The 24,093-nt window shown below is 35.7% G+C and overlaps 1 protein-coding gene across 1 annotated transcript in view; it reads left to right on the top strand.

Annotated features, from left to right (window-relative positions):
- The first annotated feature begins 3,535 nt into the window (after window positions 1-3,535).
- Window positions 3,536-24,093, top strand: part of LOC149425362 (oxysterol-binding protein-related protein 1-like) — an 84,378-nt gene continuing 63,820 nt past the window's right edge. Inside the window, exons 1-5 of the mRNA XM_089650578.1 lie at window positions 3,536-3,879; window positions 9,794-9,954; window positions 10,996-11,193; window positions 12,127-12,271; window positions 20,688-20,833. Of these exons, the coding sequence (XP_089506704.1) occupies window positions 3,735-3,879; window positions 9,794-9,954; window positions 10,996-11,193; window positions 12,127-12,271; window positions 20,688-20,833 (795 nt within the window). The 5' untranslated portion in view covers window positions 3,536-3,734. The remainder of the gene's footprint in view (window positions 3,880-9,793; window positions 9,955-10,995; window positions 11,194-12,126; window positions 12,272-20,687; window positions 20,834-24,093) is intronic.

The raw sequence follows: 24,093 nt of genomic DNA, 5'->3' as shown, positions 1-24,093 counted from the left end.
ATCTGGTCACCAAACACGGCTAGATCCATTTCAACCAAAGTTGTGATTCCGAATGGTGGTCTTTCACCTGGGCGATACTGAAAGTATCACTCTGGAACATACCACAAATATACTATTTATTATTTTAAATGAATAGTGCAAATAATGATAAAATAATGCAAATTTATCCTACACTTTACATGTGCATGAAGGGATTTGTACGCACAACCTATGGATTCGTAGAGAGGAACATAAGCACTCAACCACGGAGGCCAACAGGTTTTCAGCAACATGAAAGAATTACGAATTGATGATGGATTTACTTAGTGATGTGATGTCTAGGGAGATTACATCTGTTGTTTCTAAAAAAGAGGGAGATGTACACCATTCCTAAATAAATTTATCAATAATAACAGATTGTTGTGAAATTCGATGTTAAAAATTGATGGAAGGGGTCCTTCACCTCCACCTCCAATCCTACTCCACCAAATTTTTCATTCATATTTTTAATTTGTTCGCGGTCGGTCCCAGTCGGGTCAGTTGTTGAAAGTTGTGGTACAATAACATTGTTTTATATGTTGAAATAATTATATTTAAATTATAATACATTATATACGATTTCAGTGAATTAAAAAGAGTGATTCTTTTAATTTCTCTTCAGGTTTTCGTTGCTTTTGCCCCTAGAGTTTTATATTCGTGTGTTCTGCAACAAATGCTATTGTATCAAATCAGCATAGTTTATTTTACTTTAAAATACTCACTTTCTTACACAAAATTTTGCAATATTAAAGAGAGTGGTTTATTTATAATTAAACATGTGTGCGTGTTAAACGAAGAGATGTGCAAAATGGTTACCCAAAACCATTTGAAATGCAAAATGGAAATGGGTCAAAACTTTTCCATTTGAAAATGCAAAATGCAAAATGGTTTTTAGAAAAGCATTTCAAATGCAAAATGCAAAATACCTATTTTCAAAATGCATTGAAAATGCAAAATGGTTTCTCAGGTTAAACAATTAAAATAATTATATATTTTTTAAACAATTTTGTCATTTAATAATGGACATCAATGTACAACAAACATATTACATGATGGTAAATCCAAAAACACCCCGACTACAGATTATGAAAACACAAAAAATTTTCGCGGGACTAATGTTGCCAACGTAAAAACATAGAAACTGCTATCTAACATTTAATATTACAGCTTCATGACTCCATGGTCAGTATTTTTTGTAATGGTATCACTCAATTGCCAGGGCTCCTACCAGGGTGCAACTTGACAAATGTAAATTATCTCTCATAGCGAGGTTTAGGACCGACTGATATTTGGGGCTTATGAAAAAAGATGAGTGGAGATAGTACGAAGAATGTTGCAAAAAAGCATTTAAAATGGAAAATGCATTGAGAAAAGCATTTAAAATGCAAAATGGTTTTTAGAAAAGCATTTAAAATGGATTTATTTGAAATAAATCACATCTCTGGTTAAACGTAAGCGGTTTGATAATTATTTAATTTCGGAGTTAGTGGAACTATGGAGTCCCTTATTGTGGCATTTGAGCCTAAATCATAAATAAACCACTCCCGGCTGTATGCTGAAGTGGTCATCTCAATATTATGTGAATTGGTTTAATGATTATATTATACAGGTACCTACGTAATTTGTTATTTTGATTTTATGGTGTTGCGCAACAGTTTATTGTGATATCAAGTACCTTATTTAAAGTGTTTTGCAAAAAACATACTTAGATTAATAAGTGTCATTGGTGAGAAATTGAGATTTTCAGGGTTCTCTGCCTAAAATTGCAAACCATCTTACCTAATAAAAATTCCGTCGAATTATACATTTTTAATATTTCAGAGATTTTTTTTTTCTGCTAAGAGTTACATAATATAACCCGAAACCTATGGACTACAAATCTAATATTAAATACCTTCAGCAAAATGTTTTTTTCCATTGGCAAACTACGAAATACGTTTTATCTTCACTTAATTTTTTTATACATTTTTTTTCCTGTTCCTCAGCTGACCTCCCGCAGAGAACTTGTCGATATCGACTGCGAGTATTCCTAGCCTGGGAAAAGATGATTCAATATTGGACAGCACTTTTGTGAAAAAAAATGTGAAAATTATAAGCAAGTTAGGGGGACTGAGTTACCTGACCTTAACAACTGTTCTCGTCCTTGCTTCTTCAATCCGCCAACTCCACACGTTGTCACAAACCCCTACTTTCTCCACAACTTTTGCCCCCACCCTCGGCCTTCCCACCACTCTTGCACACGCCCTTTTACCTATCCCTACCATGGCCTTCCCCATCACCCCCCTCCCTATCCCACCATCCTACCCCTTAGCCAACCAACCTTGCACCTCGCTCTTGCACCTCGCCACCACTCGTGCACCTCTCCACCACCCTTGCACCTCGCCACCACTCTTCGCCCTCCCCACCACCCTTGCCTACCCTTCCCCCACTTGTCTCTTTCGCCCTTTCCATCCCCCACGCCCTGTCCCTCCCCCCAACCCACGATGACCCTCCCCCCATGTCCACCCTGCCCTGTACTTCCCTATACCACCGCCTTATCACCACCTGTCTCCCCCGCCCGGTCCCCCCCGCCCTGTTCCCACCTCCCTGTCTTCCCCACTCTTCTCCCACCACCCTCTGGAATTTCTCCATACAACCCTTCATCTCCTACAACATTTTAAGTTATTTATTTACACACGCAACATATTAATTTGAGCACACAGATTTTTTGGAAAATTCGTTGACAATTCAGCACCCGGGTGGACTACTCCAATTGCACCTACACAGGACCGGCCCTGGTGTTCGTCAGTAAAATACAATTGCATATATTTTAGTAAAGTTTACTTTGAAAAAAAAATTATTTAGTAAATTATAAAAATAAATGGTAGATTATGTTAAAAAAATACAGGTTATGTTAAAAAGAGGTAATCCAGCAAAGGTGCCACATGACGGCTGCTTTTCTGCCGGTTCTACCTCAACATTTGGTCATAATTAATACGGATAAGGAGAAGTGTACATATTACATTCACATAGAGGTGAAAATTTTTATTTGTACTGTGTCGACATTATAAAATCAATATCTGCGGAGTGAAAGTTATGGACTAATGTTTTAGACTGTATTATGAAAAAAATAAAAGCTCTCAATTTCCTCATTTAGTCAGGAAAAATTCATCTTAAAATTAATTGCACTGTCATTAATTTAAATATGAAACCTTTCAAAATAAATAAAAAAATAGGAGACGACCTCATTTATGTTTGTTTCAGGTAGGTTTCGAGCAACCATTTTCTCATGGCTTACACATTGAAAAATGTCACGTTTCTAAGTATTTAATCACAAATATTCAAATTCTTTTGGTAGCTGAAGTAAAATTTTGAGGTATTATTATGCGAAAACAATAAAAGTGCCATCACTCATTGACCTTGTAAATCGGAATCAGCTGATTGTTGATTGGTCCATGATTGGTCCGCAGAGGGAACACCAGAGCATAGATATTGCATGAAATGACATTTGGGGCGTTTTTGACGTTCGTTTGTTGTTTTCTGTCAAAAAAGGCAATCACAATCGTTAAAAACTTGTTAACTACGGAAAATACTGAAAACCAATATAAAGAAACATGATAATGCAGTATTTATTAGCTAACGTACCAAGAGTTCACATTTATTTTAATACATTAATACGTTTTCCCGCAATGCAGAGATGTTCTACTTGTGAAAAATACTGTTGATAAGAAAAGAAAATGGAAAACGATGACGACTCTGACCAGGAATGCGACCCAAGAGAGCTGCTGCTGTATGCAGCTCGTAACGGGGACGTATCGGTCGTGAAGAAATTACTTGAGGATCGCCGTAGTGGCACCATTGACTTGGATATCAGTTGCAAAGGTTCATACTTTTCAATATTGATCTAAATCTATTTATTCGCGGGGGCGTAGAACTTGAGTAGGAAGTTTTCCAAGAAAAAAACGGCTTCTCAGTTAATAAATAATTCTAGAAGCATACATTCATATTCGATGATCAGAAAATCTGGGAAAAAAGGGATGTGTTCTTGAAACTTGATATTTTTTCATTACAAATTACATTGCTTTTCTCTCCTTATTTTGCTATTTGGGAGGCGGGTTTGGGTAGCGCCGCCCAGGGAACCATTTATTAGATAACCAACACCCCTGCCACAGGTCACCCCAAGTGGTTCGCAACGTTTGGTGAACTAGCAGGGGTGCCCAGGTTCATCGGGTGAGGTGTGTTCAGGTGTCTGCCTGCCCACCAGCTGCGTGGTGTGCCAGATCGGGAGAGGCTGGATTTGGGTGACCTTTTGGCGTCTCCAAATAGTATCTTGACCGTCACTCCTGGACACACTGATCCCTAGATTCCTACCCATCCCTTATACCTTTTTCCTTCCTAGAACTTCCTCTCCTTCCTTTCCTTAATAAGATCCTATACACAGCATCCCCAAAGATTACATAGGACTTGAGGGAAATTATTTTCCTCAGGGCCTCCCGTGTGGGGTTAATATTTAAAAAAAAACTTTATTCTTAGGTTCCATATGTGCCTATTTCACTTGCAGACATAACCGTGATAGATTCATTTTAATCTCTCATAAGCCATGTATTCAATTCAATTAATTTTTTTATTATTTTAAAAACATTACAAAATGTCCACGTTAAGGCGTTTTTAAATAATATATTATAATTCATAAATATAAATTATATAAAGAGAAGTATATTAAAAGCTTCAAAATGTACTGTGCTAACAGCAGTAAGACTTGCCATTTAAAAAAAGTCTCATTGATGCTAAATATGTCAATATCCGATTTGATTTTGTTCATCAGCAAATTGGCCTCCCCACCGTCATACCCATTGGCATGTTAGTCCTGCAGTTTGGGCAATAAAACAGTCTACGCTGTCTGTGACGGAGATAACCACCGGCAACATAGATCTTAACTCTATCCATCATGAGGGAATACTTTCTGACCTACTCTCAAGTATACTCCTTACTAAGGAATTGAATCAAACTTTAAGAACCTGTGTGGGTAAATCTAAAATTCTCTGCAGTGCGTAGAATAAAGCCCAGTATGCTCAATGATGTGTTAAAAGTTCTGTTCTAAGTGTTAAAAGCTATCTCAATATGAGAATGAAAGGTCAGCTTACTATCAAACATGGTTCTTTAAGTACGTTTGAAAACTTTAAGCGTCCATGGGCTTAATAATGTACTAGTGTATTGTTAATTGTCTTCTTAAGAGGAAACCGGGTGGTGTTTTTTCCATACAAACGTATTCCTCATTTCCCTCTCTGGATTTTGACACTAGCGAAAATATTTTTTTTACATAATATGAATATTGACCGCAAGCGTGTCGGTACGTTTTGATTTTTTTGATAAGTTACTTTTTATAGGAGTTATAACCCTTCAAAAATTGTTAAAATTGCCTTTTTTTAACGCCATCAACAAACGTTCAGTATACAAATAAAACGATGTATTTTTAAAAAAAGCAAAACGTACAGACATAGAATGTTTTCTTCCAATACATTTGGTAAAAAAAATCTTGAAAATCGGTTCAGTTTTGGAGTAGAAAAATGAGGACTACAAAACCTCGATTTTGACAATTTTATTTAGGTATTATCAGGCTGAGGTGCATGTGTCCCTTTCTCTCAGTATTCGGGGGTGAGGGGGGGCGGAGAGGGTTTTGTTGAATACGTATACAGTCAACGAAGTGATGTGACATTCTCAATAATTATATCGATACACTAGTCCACTAGTGTTGTCATGTCCCGAGTTATCGATGTTTTTTTAAAATTATTTTTCTGTTTGGTGACTTATCTTGAGTGTGCCAATACTTACCGAGCTTATTTACTAAAGTTATTGTGACAAATTTTATTTGTTTACGTCAAATAAATTAATGGAAAAAAATTGAAAAAAAAACACCTGTTACAGACAGACCCCGAGATGATTCCGTTCCGTATTGCCGAGTTGGATATGGAACACAAAAATTAATTAAAATATTTTTTGATAACTTTTGAAGGTTGTACTCAACATAATATTATCCCTTTATAGGACACTTTTTTAAGATACAACTACCGAACCAAAAAAAAACTTTTATATTTGACTATATATATTGTTCTAGATTTAAAAAAATTATATTTTACAAGAAAATGTGTGATGGTAAGTACATACACCACTGATCGTTTGATGGAATGCTGGTACAGCGTATGTTCAGTGGTACATGCATCTACCACATGTTGTTGAATCGATTATGTTATTATAATATCATATTATACAAATGAATATTGAAATCTATGTATAAGAGGCACCATATTGTTTATTGTGCTACATATTAGGTACATACACATAACTAGTTTAGTTTTTATTTAACTTTTTTAATACGTTATATTATTACAGAAAAATGCACTTTTGGGAATACCTCCTACATCACTTGACATTTTCAATCTTCTTCAATGATCTAATATTTTTTGTTTTTAAACGCTTTATTGTAAAAAAAAATACTGTTTAACATCTACACAATGAAATTAAAACAATTTATGGTCCAGACCTTTCCCTCGCCGGTAAATTTCTTGGTATGCGACCGTCAATTATTTCTGGTAAAAGGCATTGGTGGTAGAAATTTTCTAACAGTGGAACGATTTTTTGCCAGATTTCATCGTCCCTCTCAATTTTTTCATACAGCAAACCTTTTGGACTCCACACAACAAAATAACAATAATTACGACGAGTAATATGTAACTGGCCTTGTACTTGGTAGAAGTAATTATGATTCCGTTTTAATGTTAAAGAATGGTCTTCCAATTTACAGTAATCAATTATCTTTTGTGCAATTCCCTCTTCTTGTGACATAGTTGCTATACTATAAGGGCATTTAATTTCAATTATAGAATCCTCACCGATAAGGCCATCCGGACTTGCCGCTAAAAAGTTTTTGGTTTTATCGATAAATAGCCCACAAGCGGATACCTGCAAACTTGTTTTTTTTGAAAATTGCTCTATTGATAGGCTTTCATTTTCTTTTCCATAATTTGTGGCCATAGTTCCTTTGAATTGTGAGTACAGTAAAGAGTTTAATACTCCCGTAACTGAAGTTTTTTGCCGAAGCTTATATATTTTTCCAAAGTTAGACGCCGTTATCCGCTTACGTCTTTCAATTGCCCACAGATTGTTATTGCTTTGGCCTACCGTATTCCGTTCGAGCTCTTCCTTATTCGTTGAAGATAATTCTTTGAGAAATTCCTCTTTTTTCGTTTCAAATATTTCAGATGGCATATCTGGTTCTAATTCCAATTGACCATAATTTTCATCGGGCCCTGTAACTTTTTTTCTTTTTTCTGTCGTATTTTCATTATACTTTAGTTTTTTTTTTCGACACATTTGTGTATTCTCCTTCGAACGTCGTTTTCTCTCTATAAAGTGCTTCGTGTATTTGCCGGGACTGTGGCCTTGGATTTTCTTTTGTATTCTTGAATGGGTTGCCAATTCACTATTCCACGAAGCTACTGCTCCAAAACATCTTTCTTGGTAAGATCCTCTTGTAGTAAAATTTACCCTTTTTCCACCTATAAATTTGGCGATAACGTTGTTGAATTGCTCCACAGTGTTATTTGTCACGTCAATAATAAGACTTTCTGCATTTGCTATTAGAGACAATAAGAATTGTTGGATATCAGTCCATATTCCACAATCTCGAAGATCGCTTACTAAATTTGGATCATCAGTATACTTCTCCGGCTTGCAATAGTACGATGCACAATTTTTATGATCACCAAACACATGATTTGCGGTATTTTTTATGTCCATTTTCAATTTTTTTATTTATCACTTTGTACTGTGTTTTCTTGCTCTTTCCTGTAATTTACTGCTCCAACTACAGCTCTTCTCATGCGTAAAACGTTTGCTTCAACCTTTTTCCTTATATGAACTGGTACAAAGCCTTTAGCGTTGTTGGTTTTTTTTCCAAGTGCTTTCATTTTGTTGCAAAAATTGCGGAGTAAGTGATTTTTGCACTCTATTTTATGTACAATAAGGTTAGGACCATATGGCATTTGTTGCATTATTTTTTTCATGATGCTGGAGTCGCCATCACCAACTAGTTTGTTAAATTTCAATCCATGCATTTCCATGCTTCTCGAGAACCCTTCTGCTATAATGTGGGCTTCCATGGCATGAGCTCGGAGCAGGCAGTCACATGTATATACCTACGCACAAGTTGCGATGTGACTGAGATGATGAGTCAACAGCAGGCGCTCTAGTTGCGAGTTGCGAGTTGCGACATGACTTTTTTATGTGTGCAGCAACCTGTATACACGCACCCACAAGTCTCATTTACTTGTGCGTGTGCAGAAGATGAGCTCGGAGCAGGCAGTCACATGTATATAACTACGCACAAGTCGCGATGTGACTGAGGTGATGAGCGAACAGCAGGCGCTCTAGTTGCGAGTTGCGACGTGACTTTTTGTATGTGAATACCGCACAAGAGTCCAAACTGCTCCCGTCTGGAGCCAGTGAGACTGTGGATTCCCCAATTGGCGACTTAATTGGACTAGTATTACAAAACCCTGCAAGCTGATAGCTGATTTGGCCGTAACTAAGTCGCCGCGTGTATCATTATTTCTCCAGACAATTATTTTATATTATATTTAATTATTATTCTTTTTAATGAATATTATTTTTAATATTGTGAAACAACATAAATTAATTAAAATCAATTTACTTGCGCACGCCGTGATTTGAATCCGAGACCTCCGGACTCGAAGTCGAGAGCCTTACCCCTCAACCACGGAGGCAAAATAAATGTATCTACGTACATATTTGTAGTAAGTAATAATAATAATAAAGTTAAGTACAATACAATATTAAATAATGTAGACCTCGCTATTTTATTACGAATATGTACCTAGGCACCTACTTAATTTTTGGAATAAATGAATAACAGTAAATGAAATAATAAGAACTGATCGCGATAATTTGACGCGAAGTCGCTATCCGGCGCGGCGCGACGTTTCGTGCTTCGAACACCTGCAGCCACGCACACACACGCATTGGGGTTCACCAATACACCGATAGCGCTTTTGCTGTGTCCGCTGAGATGAACGAAATAGAAATAATTTTTACAAATACCTATCGTTAAAATTTCTCGGCGCTCCTGCGCGCTCTTAAATAGGAATACACTTTAAGATAGTAAGTTTTTAATAAATACTTCGGTCCGTCAAAGATTAAGTGTTACTTAATTATCGTGCGATAATTACAATGAATATCTTGCAGGACATAAATCCATCCTATAGCAGACTCTGAATTATTCTGGCGAGGGGAGTAATTAGAACTGATCTGCCGGCCTGGGGAGAATAGCAATAACAATCTACATACTCTACCGACATTTGTTGGGCGGTATTTAAACTGCAACTAATTATCAAAACTATATTTGACACGCCCTGGGGAATGACAAAATGAAACATTTAGATATATTGACTCAATCCGATTCCCTTTACTCTAGTCAATAGTTATATCTGTATCTGACTGGAGTTGATTGCGTTCTTTTAAAGTTTGTATTTCTGAGAACAATTTTAAGTCATCAGCGAAGAGAAGAGTGCAGAATAACTTCTTAAATATTGTTAATGGATATGGAAAGAAGTGGGCTTGAATTAGAGCCTGATCGTACAAAAATAGAATAGATAGGAACGATCCATGTGATACAAACTGTGTCCTGTCTGTAAGATAGCAAGCAAATGAATGTAACAAGAAGAAATATTACAACCGAGCTCTCAGAGGTAGATTAGATATTAATTGGTTATATGTCCAGGTAAAGCGAAGAGTAACCTGGGATGGACCCCTCTGCACCTGGCCACCTACTTTGGCCATCTGGACGTTGCCAACCTGCTTCTCACGCATGGGGCTGACGGAAATATCCCTAACGACGCAGGAGACACCCCGCTACACAAAGCGGCCTTCATAGGACATGAAGTAAACTATTGTGCTTATAATTTTAACTGACACACCTATCCTCAGTTTTTGTGTTCATAAAAATAAAACAACACAACATATGATTCTTGAAGTTTTTTTTTCAATGTGTATGGCTTTCTCCATTCAAGGGTCTTTTCGACCAACTTACTGCAGTAGTGTAGTCTATTAATTTTTTGATTAATACACACAAGAAGCTCTGTGGAAAATTATTTCCAAATGAATAATTGAGGGTCCCAATCTTTTACATCATTTGTTTTTTTTTAAAGTTTTTTAAAATAAATTTTAATTATTGCAGAATATTTTTGGATTTTTCTCTTTCAAATTTTCGTTAAAGAATCGCTTATATTGTCTTCAAATTAAATATTACAAGGTTTTACTCATTAAGTTATTCCAAAAATAAATATTCATAATTTAATTTTTTTTTAATGTGACGTCTCTCAAGAGTCTGTATAGTGTAAATTATATCGCTACCCTGTTGGGCAGCGACGTGAGGTGGGTTAAAGTAGAGGCTGTAGGAAGGATTTTTTAGGATTTGAAAAAACAGACTGCGGTAGTTCGTTTCACAAACGAGCTGACTTACACATAAACTAATCAAAAAAACGACCTCTCATGAAGATCACATCAATGTGCACCAGTGCAGAAGGGATCAATGCCGGTAGCTACTTTGAGCAGCCTCCATTGAAATACCTGTAAGATAGACTCAGCTTACCTACATTGCATCTGTGTATTAGGGATGGCAATCGGTCTTTTAAAAACTGATTGTGGATCAGACTGACGGCCCTCCTTTGCACAGAATCAAGTAGGTTTATCAGATATTTTGGGGCTCCAGCCCAGAGGAATATTAAATAAGTAATTCTTTTATATAATTCAATCTTATGAGAAAAAATAACAATGCTTTTATGTTTGTTTATTCATTACATAATGTTTTTGTAGTCTAATTCTTTGTATGAGCATTTGATACTACCTGCATATCTTCTTGAACACACTTTTATTTGAAATGTTGAATAATTTTTCTTTAGTCTTCTTCATTGATTTGCCCAGGAGCTGTTGATCCTGCTGCTTCGCCATGGAGTGCAGGTGTCAGTGATGAATGGCGAAGGGAAGGTTCCCAGAGACTTGTCCAAGACGCAGGACATCCACAAGTTGCTCCTCGCCGCTGAGAACAATGAGCAAAGAGAGAGGGAACTCAGACTTCTAGCGGCTGCCAGAGAGGGGGATGTGGAGAATATCAATAAACTGGTAATTTATGTTGAAAATATATAGTATTAGTCAACATATTGAATGAGATACCAACATAGTCGAAATAATTTCATGCTTGCCTGATTATTCTTTGTAGATTAACTTTGACCTTCTGATAACCCAAGGTGCAGTTATGAATTCAAATTGGAATACGTGCATAATTTTTATTGCTCCTTTGTTTGGTGATAATTTGTAATATTGAACGACTTTGGAATCATCTTTTATTAGTCTAATTAGGAGTTAATTAGGAATTAATCACCAACTTTTAGGTAAATTGTTTGCTTTTCGTAAGACATCAATTTGCATGTAATAATAATTTAATAGAAATAATATGTAATTTGAAATGCTCAGGGCCGAGAGAGTGAGCTTTATATGCATGAATTAGAACTGGATTGATCAATCACTTTATACGACCCTAGTCACTCACGACCCACTACCTAGTGATCAGGTCTAGAATACTCGCTCTTCGATCAGCTACTTTTGCACAAACAGGAAACAATTCCATAGATTAGAGAAGAGAGATCAATGCGTGTGCCACTCTCCGCCGGCTGCAGTAAGTCGAAACTACCCAACCGAGACCCGAGTACCCATCACCCGATCTTTGATTGGATACTTTCAATTGACGTAAATAGGGTCTAGGAAAATGCCTATTTTTTGTTCATACACTGGCACTCATCTCGAGACAAGGGTGCTTACGATTGTATATTTTTTGAAAAAGTAACTCAATCGCTCATTGGTATTTCATGAGCGGGTAACAATGATCGGGTAGTTCACGATCGACCCAGAACTAGTATCAACATGTATTATTTTCCCAACCTTTTCGGCCGGAGCATTAACATTTTTTGAGAAATTGAAAGTTCCTCCAATTAATATACATAGAGATGTTACCCTATAAAGCGGTAAAAACATTAATGAAGGTTTCTTCTATTTTAGTTGCGAGTCTCCCAGCCTCCCAACATAAACTGCGTGGACACCCAGGGGAACAGCTGCCTGCATTGCGCCTCTTACCGAGGGCACACCCAGCTCGCTGTCATACTGCTGCAGAATGGGATTGACTCCACCATTCGAAACATCAATGGTGGACTTTCAAATATTATACATTCTGATTTATTTATTAATTTCTCAGGGACACAAACAAGACATTTATGAAACATGCTCATATTACATAAATAATTAGTATAAATGCACCTGCAGCATTCATATTAGATAATACACAAAAACATATAGTATAAGGGAACCAAGGAGGAGTGGAGAGGAGAGATGAGGCTCTCTTCCCTTTTGGGGCCTTCAGGGAACCAAGGGGGATTGGAGAGGAGAAATTAGACCTGGGAATACACATTGTGGAACCAGAAGACATAGCCACATAACCGTGGCATAAGAAAAACAACCGTGGTGAACTTTACAAAAGGGACCGGATGACTGTTAAAGGAATGAGGTATAATGGAAGATAGCTCAATGGGCCTATGGCCCAAGTGCTCACGGGAACTATGTGTAAACCATCTCTGCTCTATATAAAAAAATATAGTATAAAGTTAACGAAACCAAATATTGCCATGGTATCCTATCAAAGTTTTTTTTTATTTTTTTATTTTTATTTATTCACATTTAAACCCGCTAAACTACTTATGTAGTTTGTCAGCAGGGACATAGAGACAACATTTATAAAATCATAAGATACAATTTGAACGGTACATAATTACATAAATTGGTTACATTGCAGAAAAGTTTAAATAGCAGCATAAAAGCCTTATATAATAAGCAAGTAAAAATAAATGTATGAACAAATTATAGTCCAGTCAGTGGGGAGTTTTACCTTGCAAAAGGTTAGGTAGTAGCGATTTTGATATATGTTGTTAAGATTGGGACTCTAAAGAAAAAAAAAAGTTTTCGACCTTGGGAGGGTCGAGCTCGATCCGCCATCTTGGATTGAAGGTGCCAAAATTTGTTTTTTTCAAAATAATTGTGAAGTGGTCGTTTTTACAACCAAATTGTTGAGGGCAAACTTAAAGACAACTAAATTACCTACATTTTTTGTAAAATGTTTTTTTTTGTAAGTCTAATAGGTAACGAGTTACAGCGGTTGAAAGAAGAAAATTTTTCAAAAAAGTGATGAAATTCCCAACTTTGTAATTTTTGCGGGTTATTCATTACATAATTATAATAATTTTGTTAACTCATTTCCACACCACCATGAGGTAGAGAACATTGCGCATTTTTTTTATTGTGGTATCCCCAGTAGGTCAACTCCACAGATATACTAGCGTTATGCTACAGTAAATTATGTTACATTACTGTGAATTATGTTACTATAAATTATGTTACTTAATAACAGTCTTCGTCATCAATGTCATCATCTAACTCATTGCCTGTGATATTTGGGCTTCCATTGACAAAATCTCTTCTTCTTCGTCCTCAACATCGATGTGAACCTCTGGCGAATTTCGGCATGTTTGACCATTACAGCACCCACATACAATAGAACACTTCAATCCAGCTTTCCTGCAGCCACATGCAACGCCGCATCCTTTTTTACAATTGCATGAAATAAATTTTAATAAAGTCTCGGGTGCTGGTTTCTTTGTCATTCTTACTGGAACAAGCCCGTTGATGTCACGTTTCCAGGCCCAGTTTTCTAGATTTTTTTGGATTCCATACCATTTTTGGACTTGATGGTACGTTCTAAATGCATGGTACCGTGTAGCGTCGTTCGTTAGTGGCAAAGAGGCAAGATTGAATTTGCTTTTTGTTGTCGACTTTGCGAAACGTTTGTAGAGGACTTCTTCCAAGGTTTCCTTATCCATGTCACCCCCGTATAAAGCAACAAGAAAGCGTGTTCCTGCAACTGCTATGTCTTCTGGTGTTGCATCATGTTGTTTGAAGATTCTTATCATGGCATTGAGTCTTGTGTCGTTTTGCACAAGCGAACAAAATTTATTTTTTCCTTGGTTGAAGAAGGACGATGTTGTATCGCAGCCGCTAAAGGCATGAAGAAACAGAATATTCTCAGCCGCCTCTTTGTATTTCACACTATTCGCGGAATACAATCTTTCAAAAGTTTTGCCTCTACCGGGTTTGCGAAGATATATACTATTTTTTGTGGTGCTAATGCTGTCATGCTGTCAGCAGAACTAGGAGATCAACGTCTTCGCCAATAATGAAAACAGCGTCATATGATGAACACAAGGAAATCGCAGTATTGACAATCAACTCATCAGCATCTTCTTCAGCCTGCTTAACTGTAAAATCATCCTGTATAAATTGCTTTGTAAGCATCGAAATTAGACGGACTTTGTTTTTTTCATTGGCTAAAAATCGTTCTTGTGAAACTTGAACTGGTATTGTTTCATCGAAAAGAACATCTGCAGACATGTGCTTCTTCGATCGGCGAAGTCTTTCTGCGGTTTTCGTATTTTTTTCACCATCATCAAGCGGATATCCATCGAAAACAATGACTGCATATGATCCATAGTGATTTCTTACATAATGAACGTACTTCTCGCAAATTGACCCAAAATAATCATTCCGATTCCATACAACTTTATGTAAAAGATATCCTCCATCTACAACATTAATTTTGCTACCTTCAAGTTGCACGCCTTCTGGAAGTTGTTCGAAAACACCATAAAATGATGATTTCGTACCTTTGCGCACGAGCACACTGAGTGACCGAGCATCCAGGCAACGTCCTGTAACCACCCCGACTCAATCAGTGTTGCCAAGTCAGCTGTAGACTAGGATCCCACTATAACAAATCAACGTCATCGAGCACACGGATGATGCTATATAAGTATATTGTAACGTAGAAATACGTTAAAATGATATTGTGTAATATGTTCGTACAAAATTTATCAAGAAAACTGGAGTTTTACAATTTTTTGTCAAAATTTTCTTCTTTCAACCGCTGTAACTCGTTACCTATTAGACTTACAAAAAAAAACATTTTACAAAAAATGTAGGTAATTTAGTTGTCTTTAAGTTTGCCCTCAACAATTTGGTTGTAAAAACGACCACTTCACAATTATTTTGAAAAAAACAAATTTTGGCACCTTCAATCCAAGATGGCGGATCGAGCTCGACCCTCCCAAGGTCGAAAACTTTTTTTTTTCTTTAGAGTCCCAATCTTAACAACATATGTGAAAACCGCTACTACCTAACCTTTTGCAAGGTGGAGCCCTTTTTTATCCCCCACTGACTGGACTATTAGTATTATCAACAAGTACATCAATAGTTTCATAAATAGAGGTAGGTAGTCAGGTATTACAAAATAATTGTTTTTCCATTTTCTAACAATATGAATTCCATTTCAGGGGCATCAGTATAAATCATTATTATCCAATAACCATTTCCTTAGATTATATTTAACATTAGCAGTATACATGTTTTTATTTTTAATTGTCATTGGTAATAGGTTAAAAAATTTGGGTACTATATAGTTTAAAGTTCTTTCACCATATTTATTAGTACATTTCGGAACTACCAGTCCTTCATTTTGAGTGAATCTTGTGTTATGTTTATGGCAAACTCTTTCCCTATACAATGAATCAGACAATATAACATGTTGACTTACAATATTATAAAACAATAATCCTCTGACAGGTAAAATATTCAGACACTTGTATATTAATTTAATGTTACTTCTGTGTTGATTGTCATATTTATGGATTAACAATTTTATAATGGAGTTTTGTAATGTTTGTATATAGCTTATATTAGTTTTACAAGAATGTCCCCAAGAAGTAATTCCATAACGTATAGTGGATTCAGCCAGAGATAAGTAGATTAACTTTAAAGTACTTATAGGCACGAAATATTTTATTTTATAAATCCTACCCACAATAGCTCGTAGACGTTTACAAACATTAGCAATGTGTATATCCCATTTCATGTAGCAGTCAATAGTAACACCCAAATATACATAACTTTTGACAAAATCAATGGTTTCACATGAACAGGGCTGTGCAAAATTTTTATGTATGCAGTCAAGTGTGTGTGTATATAATGAAGGAATTACATTACATCTGGCGTGTGGAGATCTGATGTGCATAATTTTAGTTTTTTTGGCGTTTATAAAGAGGCCTGCATCATGCGACCATTTCAGTAGGGCAATAAAATCATGTTGCATAAGGTTCATTGCAGTAACCAGATCTTCGTGCGATATTACGAGCGCCGTATCGTCTGCATATACAAAATGTTTAACAAATGAAAACAATTTTCTCATAATAAGGAAGTTGAGTGAAAAATATTTTGACTTATAAAAAATATGTTCATGTAGATAAAAAAATATCGATTCTAAAAATATAAATATATTTCTATATTATTATTCTTAGAATTAGTTAAACGTTCTTGAAAAAGCATTCAATAGCAATAGACTGTAGACGCTCCACGATTGGTCGAAAGAATTCTGACGTCACATGTGTCGTGACTTGTACGTTCAACGGATCACCTATGGTGCATCTCTTTCTATTACATGAGAGATGGTCGGTTTAGATGAGAGAGGTGTATAGGCCAAAGGTTTATTTGGGTTTGTCAAATGTATGTACGTATTTGTTGTTATTATTATATGAAATGGATTTCTAAAGATACATATTCGTATAGTGCTTTATAATAATATGTTGTTTATTGCATAACTTAGAAGTTTTTATTATTATACATGTCACATAGCATGTGATACACTTCAGGCCGCCGGCCGCCCAGAAAGGTCTCACAGTGAACTGGGCTGTAAACCGTTATTTTACTTTTGGTCTTTACTTTTCTGCGCGGTGGTCCTGAATTAGCGCGTGGAACGTCAACAAGTAGCGACGGCAATACTGTACAGTACCGTACCGGGCGGGAAAAGCAAATATTCTAACTTAAAATATTAATTTAACTATGAAATCTTAATCAATTTTCTTTTTTTTAATAACATCAATTCTAATAGACGGTTAACATTGGTAAAAAAATTACTGGAATTCCTTGTTGAAGAATTAAAATTTTTTCCATACAAAATGCTTGAGCGTCGTGGTTTTCACAGTTCTAATGACGTCACACCACACCCCGCCTCTTACCGCTCGGATTCCGCTCGTTTTGGCGGGCTTAATAAAATTTAAACTTTGAGAATTAATTTAATTATGAAAACAAACTTTAAAAAAAAAAAAAAAAATACCAGTATTTAAGTTTGAATGCGAACATTGATAAAAAAAAATAAAAAAAATGGACTCAACTTCCTTATTGAGACATAAATAATATAAAGGGTTGGCCCTAGAATTGACCCCTGTGCAACACCTGTTTTTTCTTTTGCTAAATTTTTTAAGAATTTTTACTCTTATTTGTCGATCAGTTAGTAAATTTTTTAATAAAACTAGCAGCTTTCCTCTAATTCCTATTGCCTCCAGTGTTTCTAATAGTTTATTTGTATCAATGGTATCAAATGCCTTAGAGTTATCTATGAATAAAACCAACACTTGTTTTTTTAGATTTAATTCATAATTTATGTGATTTGAAAATTCCTGAAGCAGCATTTCCGTACTTTTTTTCTTTTGAAATCCATATTGGTTGGGATTCAACAAAGAGAAAGATTCTAGATATTTATTAAGTTTTATGGAAATGTATTTTTCAAGTATTTTTTCTAGGGCTGGCAATATGCTTATTGGCCTATAATTTTGAATATCTGTATGTTTGCCCCCTTTGTAAATTGGCCTAGTGATGCTACTTTTTAGTTCATCTGGTATTACTGCTTGCGATAAAATTAAATTGATAAAGTGTGTTATAACAGGCCCTAAAATATTAATATGTGTCTTAATGTCAAACATTCGAATGTTGTCAATCCCTGGTGACTTTGAATTGTTTAATTTGCTAACAATAATATTGATTTCTTGGCAGGTAGCTCTGGGTAGGTACATACTATGTTGCACTTCATTCGGCCTGACGGTCGATGCTAAATAATCACATTTATGTATCATAGAGCTAACACTATTTGTAAAATATTCAACAAACTTATCTGCTACGGTTTCTTCATTATTCGTATTTAACATATATTTCGAGATTATTTCGTCACAACTACTTTTGGACTTGCGTCCTAATAATTTATTTATTTCATCCCAAGTTTTTTTTGTATTTCCAAAATAATTTTTGAATTTATTGTTAAAAAAGGTAGACTTACATTTAATAATTTCTTTTGTCACCTTATTTCTGAAAGTTTTATATTCCAATTCAAAGAATTGATTGCTAGGAAAATTCTTCCATCTTCTGTACAATGAATTTTTTTTTTAATGTTTTCTAAGATATTAGAAGTTATCCAAGGTTTTATTGACAGAGGTCTTTTTTTGGGTTTATAATTCATAACGATTTTACTCTGTTCATACAAATTCTTAAAGTTGTTTTTAATTTTACTATATAGTATATTGCAGTCTTGTTCCTCAAGCAAGGAGTGCCACTTAAAATTATGAATGTTTTTGTCGATTTTGTTTTGCGATAAAAACGAAATTCTTTCCCCGTGTTCTGGGGCTTCTTTCCTTGCACTATATTTAATATTAACTGCAGTTAAAAAGTGATCTGCTATAGTAATATTATTACATACACATGAGGAAAGAGAATCGCTTTGTTTACATCCACTGTTAAATCGGACAAATATGTGGTCTAAACAAGTACGAGTAACTTTTCCTGCTAAAACTGCTTCTCTAGTTACGTCACAAATACATTTGATTAAATAATTATCCGAAATTATATTTTCATATGCCATAATAATAGGGTTTTGACAATTTAACAAGTCTAGATTAATATCTCCTATAAGTAAAACATTTTCTTTGGGGCTTATAGTATGCAGAATGTCAGATATTTCATTAAGAAATTGTGGTTGGCTACAGTTGGGGGGGCGGTATATTGCTATGATGTTTAAAATACTCTTGTTTGGAAGTGTCATAGAGCCAAGAACACATTCAAAATGATTTGTTTCTATTGTTTTCTGTTGAAATGTGAATTCATTTCGAACATATAGCAATATACCTCTTCCAGATTTTTTAGTTCGGCAATAGTTGTAACAATTAAATCCAGGAATATTATACAGACAGACAAGATTCGGTGTTATAGCTGTTTCACATAACATTAACACATGAATATGCTTCCAACAAGTATTTAAGTAGACATTCAAAGTATCCCAGTATTTATAAATTGATCTAACATTCAACTGAACAATATTAATATTTTCCATATTGTAGTTGCTATGAAACTTTAGCCAATCACAGAAATTATGAGTATTTTCGTAATCTACCTCGTCATCTTCTTCAATGTAATTAGACGCCATAATCAATAGTTGCAAAGTCCTTGGCAAGGGCAGCCTTGTAGGCCGGGCAGTATGTAAATATTTTTTTTGTTTATTGTAATTTTATTTTGATTATTTCTTCCTCATGTACTAAATTATTCATCATGTCACATGTAGTTATGTAAAAGCCCTATGGTCGTAAAATGAACAAAAAAAAATAAATTATTAAGGCTTAGCTAGCTGTGAGGCGGTTTGCCACTTCAAAATATTACTGCTTTTAAGAGGTTAGTGTAGATATTATCTGAATATGATCTGTTTTGAGTTTTGAATCGGTTATGTTTATTTTGTACATCACAAATCTGCATAACATAATAAAATTGGATTTCAGCTGTTTCGCAGAAGATACAAAATTATTGGCCAATCCACATATACATCACGATCAATTGCAAAACAACTTAAAGAAGAAGTATATCAATGGACAAAAGATTGGCTTCTAAAACCCAATGTTGAAAAATGCACTGTCCTACATGTTGGAAAAACTAACCCTAAGCTTGCATACTAACTTAATGGAACACTCCTGAAATCAATGACGTTACAACAAGACCCAGGGAGTTACCATATACCATATCAAGAGACTTGAAATGGGAACCGCAAATCTCTGGGATTGTCAAAAGAGCGAACTCAATAACATATTTAATCAGGAAAGGCTTCCTTTAACTAACACCGGACTTGGTGTTAAAAATATATAAATCTTTGTACGACCTCTCCGGGAATATGCTTTCCAAATATATTTACAAAAATACCAAGAACTTTAAAAGACCGGCAATAGACTCAAGGAACTAAGATTACCAATGTTAAAAAAAAAGAAGAAAAAGCAGTGATTGATTGAAACTTTCAAAATTTTATCTGGACATTATAGTTGCCCTGGCATCCAAGAGATTTTCACCTCCAAGAAATATATAAATCATGGACACTAAAAAAATTTAATAAATCTTAGTTTCTTCTCCAGTAATTTTTATATTGAAATACCGGCCTTAAGAGGATTAACGCGTGTAACACGGTATCACTTCTACATGCATAAACATACACTTCAGCACAATCTACACATCTATCCTAACGATGGACACTGTAATGCTGTCCGAAACGTTGGCTAAAGACGGAGGCAGCGCAACAGGGCATAATAAACCGAAACTTAATCACAATAATAACGAAAAGCATATATGGACATGTTTATAATACATTTTGTTGTTTGTAACAGGTCAGATGGCAGTGGACCTGGCTAGAGACAGCCAGATGAGGCAGGTGCTGAGTGTGCGGCCCGTGCAACAAATACAGAGAACAGCCACCAGGTTCGAAGGCCAGTTACTCAAGAGGTCGAGGTTTCTAGGATGGAAAACAGTTTGGGTAAGGTACAATTATTCAAAACTATATTTCTTAAAATCACTGGCGGTTTTCTTTAAAGAACGTTTGTGCAGTGAAATTTATTTATTTAAGACAAACTTGCGTTATAATAATATTGGCACATTATAAACAGTATGCCACTAAAATTCCGCCTTTAAAATCAACACGACTGAAAAATCCGGTCGAAAAGCAACCCGATATTCCCATTTTGTGCCTTATAGAATCAGCACAAAATGCTTCATACAAAAAATCAAAACAACACAATCGCCCTGACGGTGTTATCGCAAACTTATGCTACAGTAAGTCTATAGTTGTGCGACGCGAAACATAATGTTTTTTTAATTTAAAATTCAACCCTCTTTTAGATGAGATCCTATATTCCTTAATTACTTTTACGGAATTTTCGGCAAATACCGTATTGCAGGGGTTCTCAAACTTTTCCAAATCGTGACACACTTAGAAAATATGAAGTTTCTCACGGCACCCTAGTCATATAATATCTATCTGTGGTAGCTATATTTCATATTTGTACGACTATGAAACTATGAAACCAGGTAAGAAACTAATACAACTCATATTTAAAATGAACAAGTACATTTATTGGTAGGAAAACATAGGTAAAAATACAAAGAAAATGAAAACATAATTACAAAAACCTTCCACATACTCTTGAGGTGTGTGTGTGTTTAGTGCGACGGGTGAGCCTGCTGCTCACTGCACAATTTTTCGAATTGGGGAATAAAGCTTGATACAGCTACTCTTATTTCTTTTTCTACATTTATTTTCGAGCGATATTTACTCTTTATAACAGAAACCGTTGAAAATCCAGCTTCGCACAGATATGAAGTCGCAAAGAGAATGAGGACCCTTACAGCTTTTGCACTTAGAAACGGATACTCATTTTTGACTGCTCCCAAAACTCCATCAAATCTGAACAAGCGTATCTTGTTTTTAGGCTGTTGTCGCTCGAGAGGTCAATTAGATTTTCTTCTTCTTGCGTATTACCTCTATGCCTCCCACCCAATCCGTACCAAGAGCGCGGACCGACCACATGGGTGATTTTCCATTCCATAAAATGTTTGTATTAGTGTCAATTTTTTTTAGTAGAGACATCAGGGTCGCCTCGCGGCACCCCTGATCTCTCTCCGTGGCACCCAAGGGGCCGCGGCACCTACTTTGGGAACCTCTGCCGTATTGTCTAAGTTGCCATTTATGCAGTATTGTGTGAGCTTTCTCAAATATACAGCGAAAACAACAGTAAATACACATTGATTAAATATATCTTCTTTTGAATTCCTGAACCCCCAGTTGTAAAGACCAAGAACCGCCTCTGCTTACAATCATTGCCCAATTGCAATAACTGCTACCCTCAAAAAACATTTAACTTTCTTCTTTACAGGCTTTTGCGGCGGAAATGAATTTTCTGCATTTATTGATATACATAATGATTGCATTAATGATGAATTAGGAACAATTGGGATCTTATATTATCAATTCATTAATTAATTTATCGGAGTTATTTCTAACACTCATAATCTAAAATTTCAATGTGTCTGAAAAGGTAGGATTCTGTTATAATAAAATATGTTTTGTACTCACTTGCTTTTATTGAACACAAAACAATTAACTGAGTAAGTAGCGATAAATAATAATGTAATGTTAACCGGTGCTACATGTTAGCTGCCCAAAAGCATTGTTTAATATCAGCTATAGGAGAGAGGCTCCTCCGATTACCTGTCACCCCAGAAAATAGGTGGAAACTAAATAATTGCCTGTTTTCCCTTTATTTATATTTAATATCAGTCTATTATATTCATCTCCACTGTATTTAGATGTTCCTAATTATTCTCTTAATTGCTCAATAATTAGTATGTAACAGAATCCTATATATCGTCGCATTAATTCGTAGAATGCGTAACTCCCAAATGTAAAATTTTACAGGAGGCACAAAAAACCTCGTGGTGAAAAAAAATGAAAGACGGCTTATTCTTTTTATTTATGTTTCGAACATATAATATATTTGGAAATTTATTTTCAATCATTAAACTTTTGTAAGTTAAGGCTTTCTATTTCAAATCGGAGTTACGAAGTTTACGTAAAAACCGAGAATGGAGATACGCATTTTACAAAAGATACATACTTTTCTGCGAACAGTTTTATGAACAACCTAGCGGAAAATTTGGGAGATAGGAATTTTACATTTACAAAATAAAACACAACAATGTATGTGTATGTCGAGGCAGTCTATTTAGATGCATTTTAATGATTTTAATGATGCGGAAGGTTATCGTTAAAGGAGTGGTAATCCTTTTCTAATGTCTGTTTTAAGTCTTGAAAATGCTGGTGCTTTTCCTTCCTTAAGGGATTAAATCTGACTCTCAAGTGAAATCTTCAAACTCTGGAGATCATTACAACAACAACAAGTGAATTGTACGTGAAGGACGTGTTCTTATCAGTGCTCTGAATATTAACTGTATAACAGTGTTGATATGGCGACAAGATCGACCCAAGCCTGGGAAACGGTCACCGCTGCCATTAAGGACCTCACGGACCAGATTAGTGGCCTAAAAAACATCATAACAGAGCTACATAACAAGGTTAGTGATCAATCGAACCTTATTGTTGCACAAAATACTACCGTCGCCAAACTGTCGGCGAAGATAGTTGCACTGGAAGCCGCCAGCACCTACGGCACGAGGGAGCACGCAACCAGTGGGCCGTCTACCTCGGGTAATTCTACGGAAGGATCAATCCCGATCAAGTCTTCATCTAGCGGGCCATCGGCCTTGGACGAATCGGCGGAAGGTACAAACTCATCAGCATCTCCGACAAATGAGGAATATCTCGGGAAATCTAACCCGGACGAAAAAATAAAGAAAAGGAAACCAAGAAAAAATAAAGCTAAGCCACTGAATGAACCAATCAATTCTAAACACGTTGATGATCAGAGTGAGTGGCAGGTGCAAGCACGAAAGCCGCGACATCGTACATCCCTCATAATAACGGGCACTAAAAAAGAAACGGCGTTGCGAGCAATAGAGCGAAAGCATTATATCCACGCTTGGCGCTTTAGCCTAGATACCGATAGCACACACGTGCACGCATTTCTCAAAACCATTGAACCGGACTCCGAATTTGATATTGTCTCATTGAAGGCAAAAGGGAACTACACCTCCTTCAAAATAGGTGTCCCGGAAGAAAAGAAAGATACATTCCTAGATGCCGCCAACTGGCCGGCAGGTATCGCTGTGTCTAAATTTAAA

This window comes from Hesperophylax consimilis, chromosome 3 (genome assembly GCF_061612785.1).
Source record: "Hesperophylax consimilis isolate HC1 chromosome 3, BYU_Hcon_1.0, whole genome shotgun sequence".
NCBI classification, from domain to species: Eukaryota; Metazoa; Arthropoda; class Insecta; order Trichoptera; family Limnephilidae; genus Hesperophylax; species Hesperophylax consimilis.
This window is presented reverse-complemented; position numbering and strand designations above follow the sequence as displayed.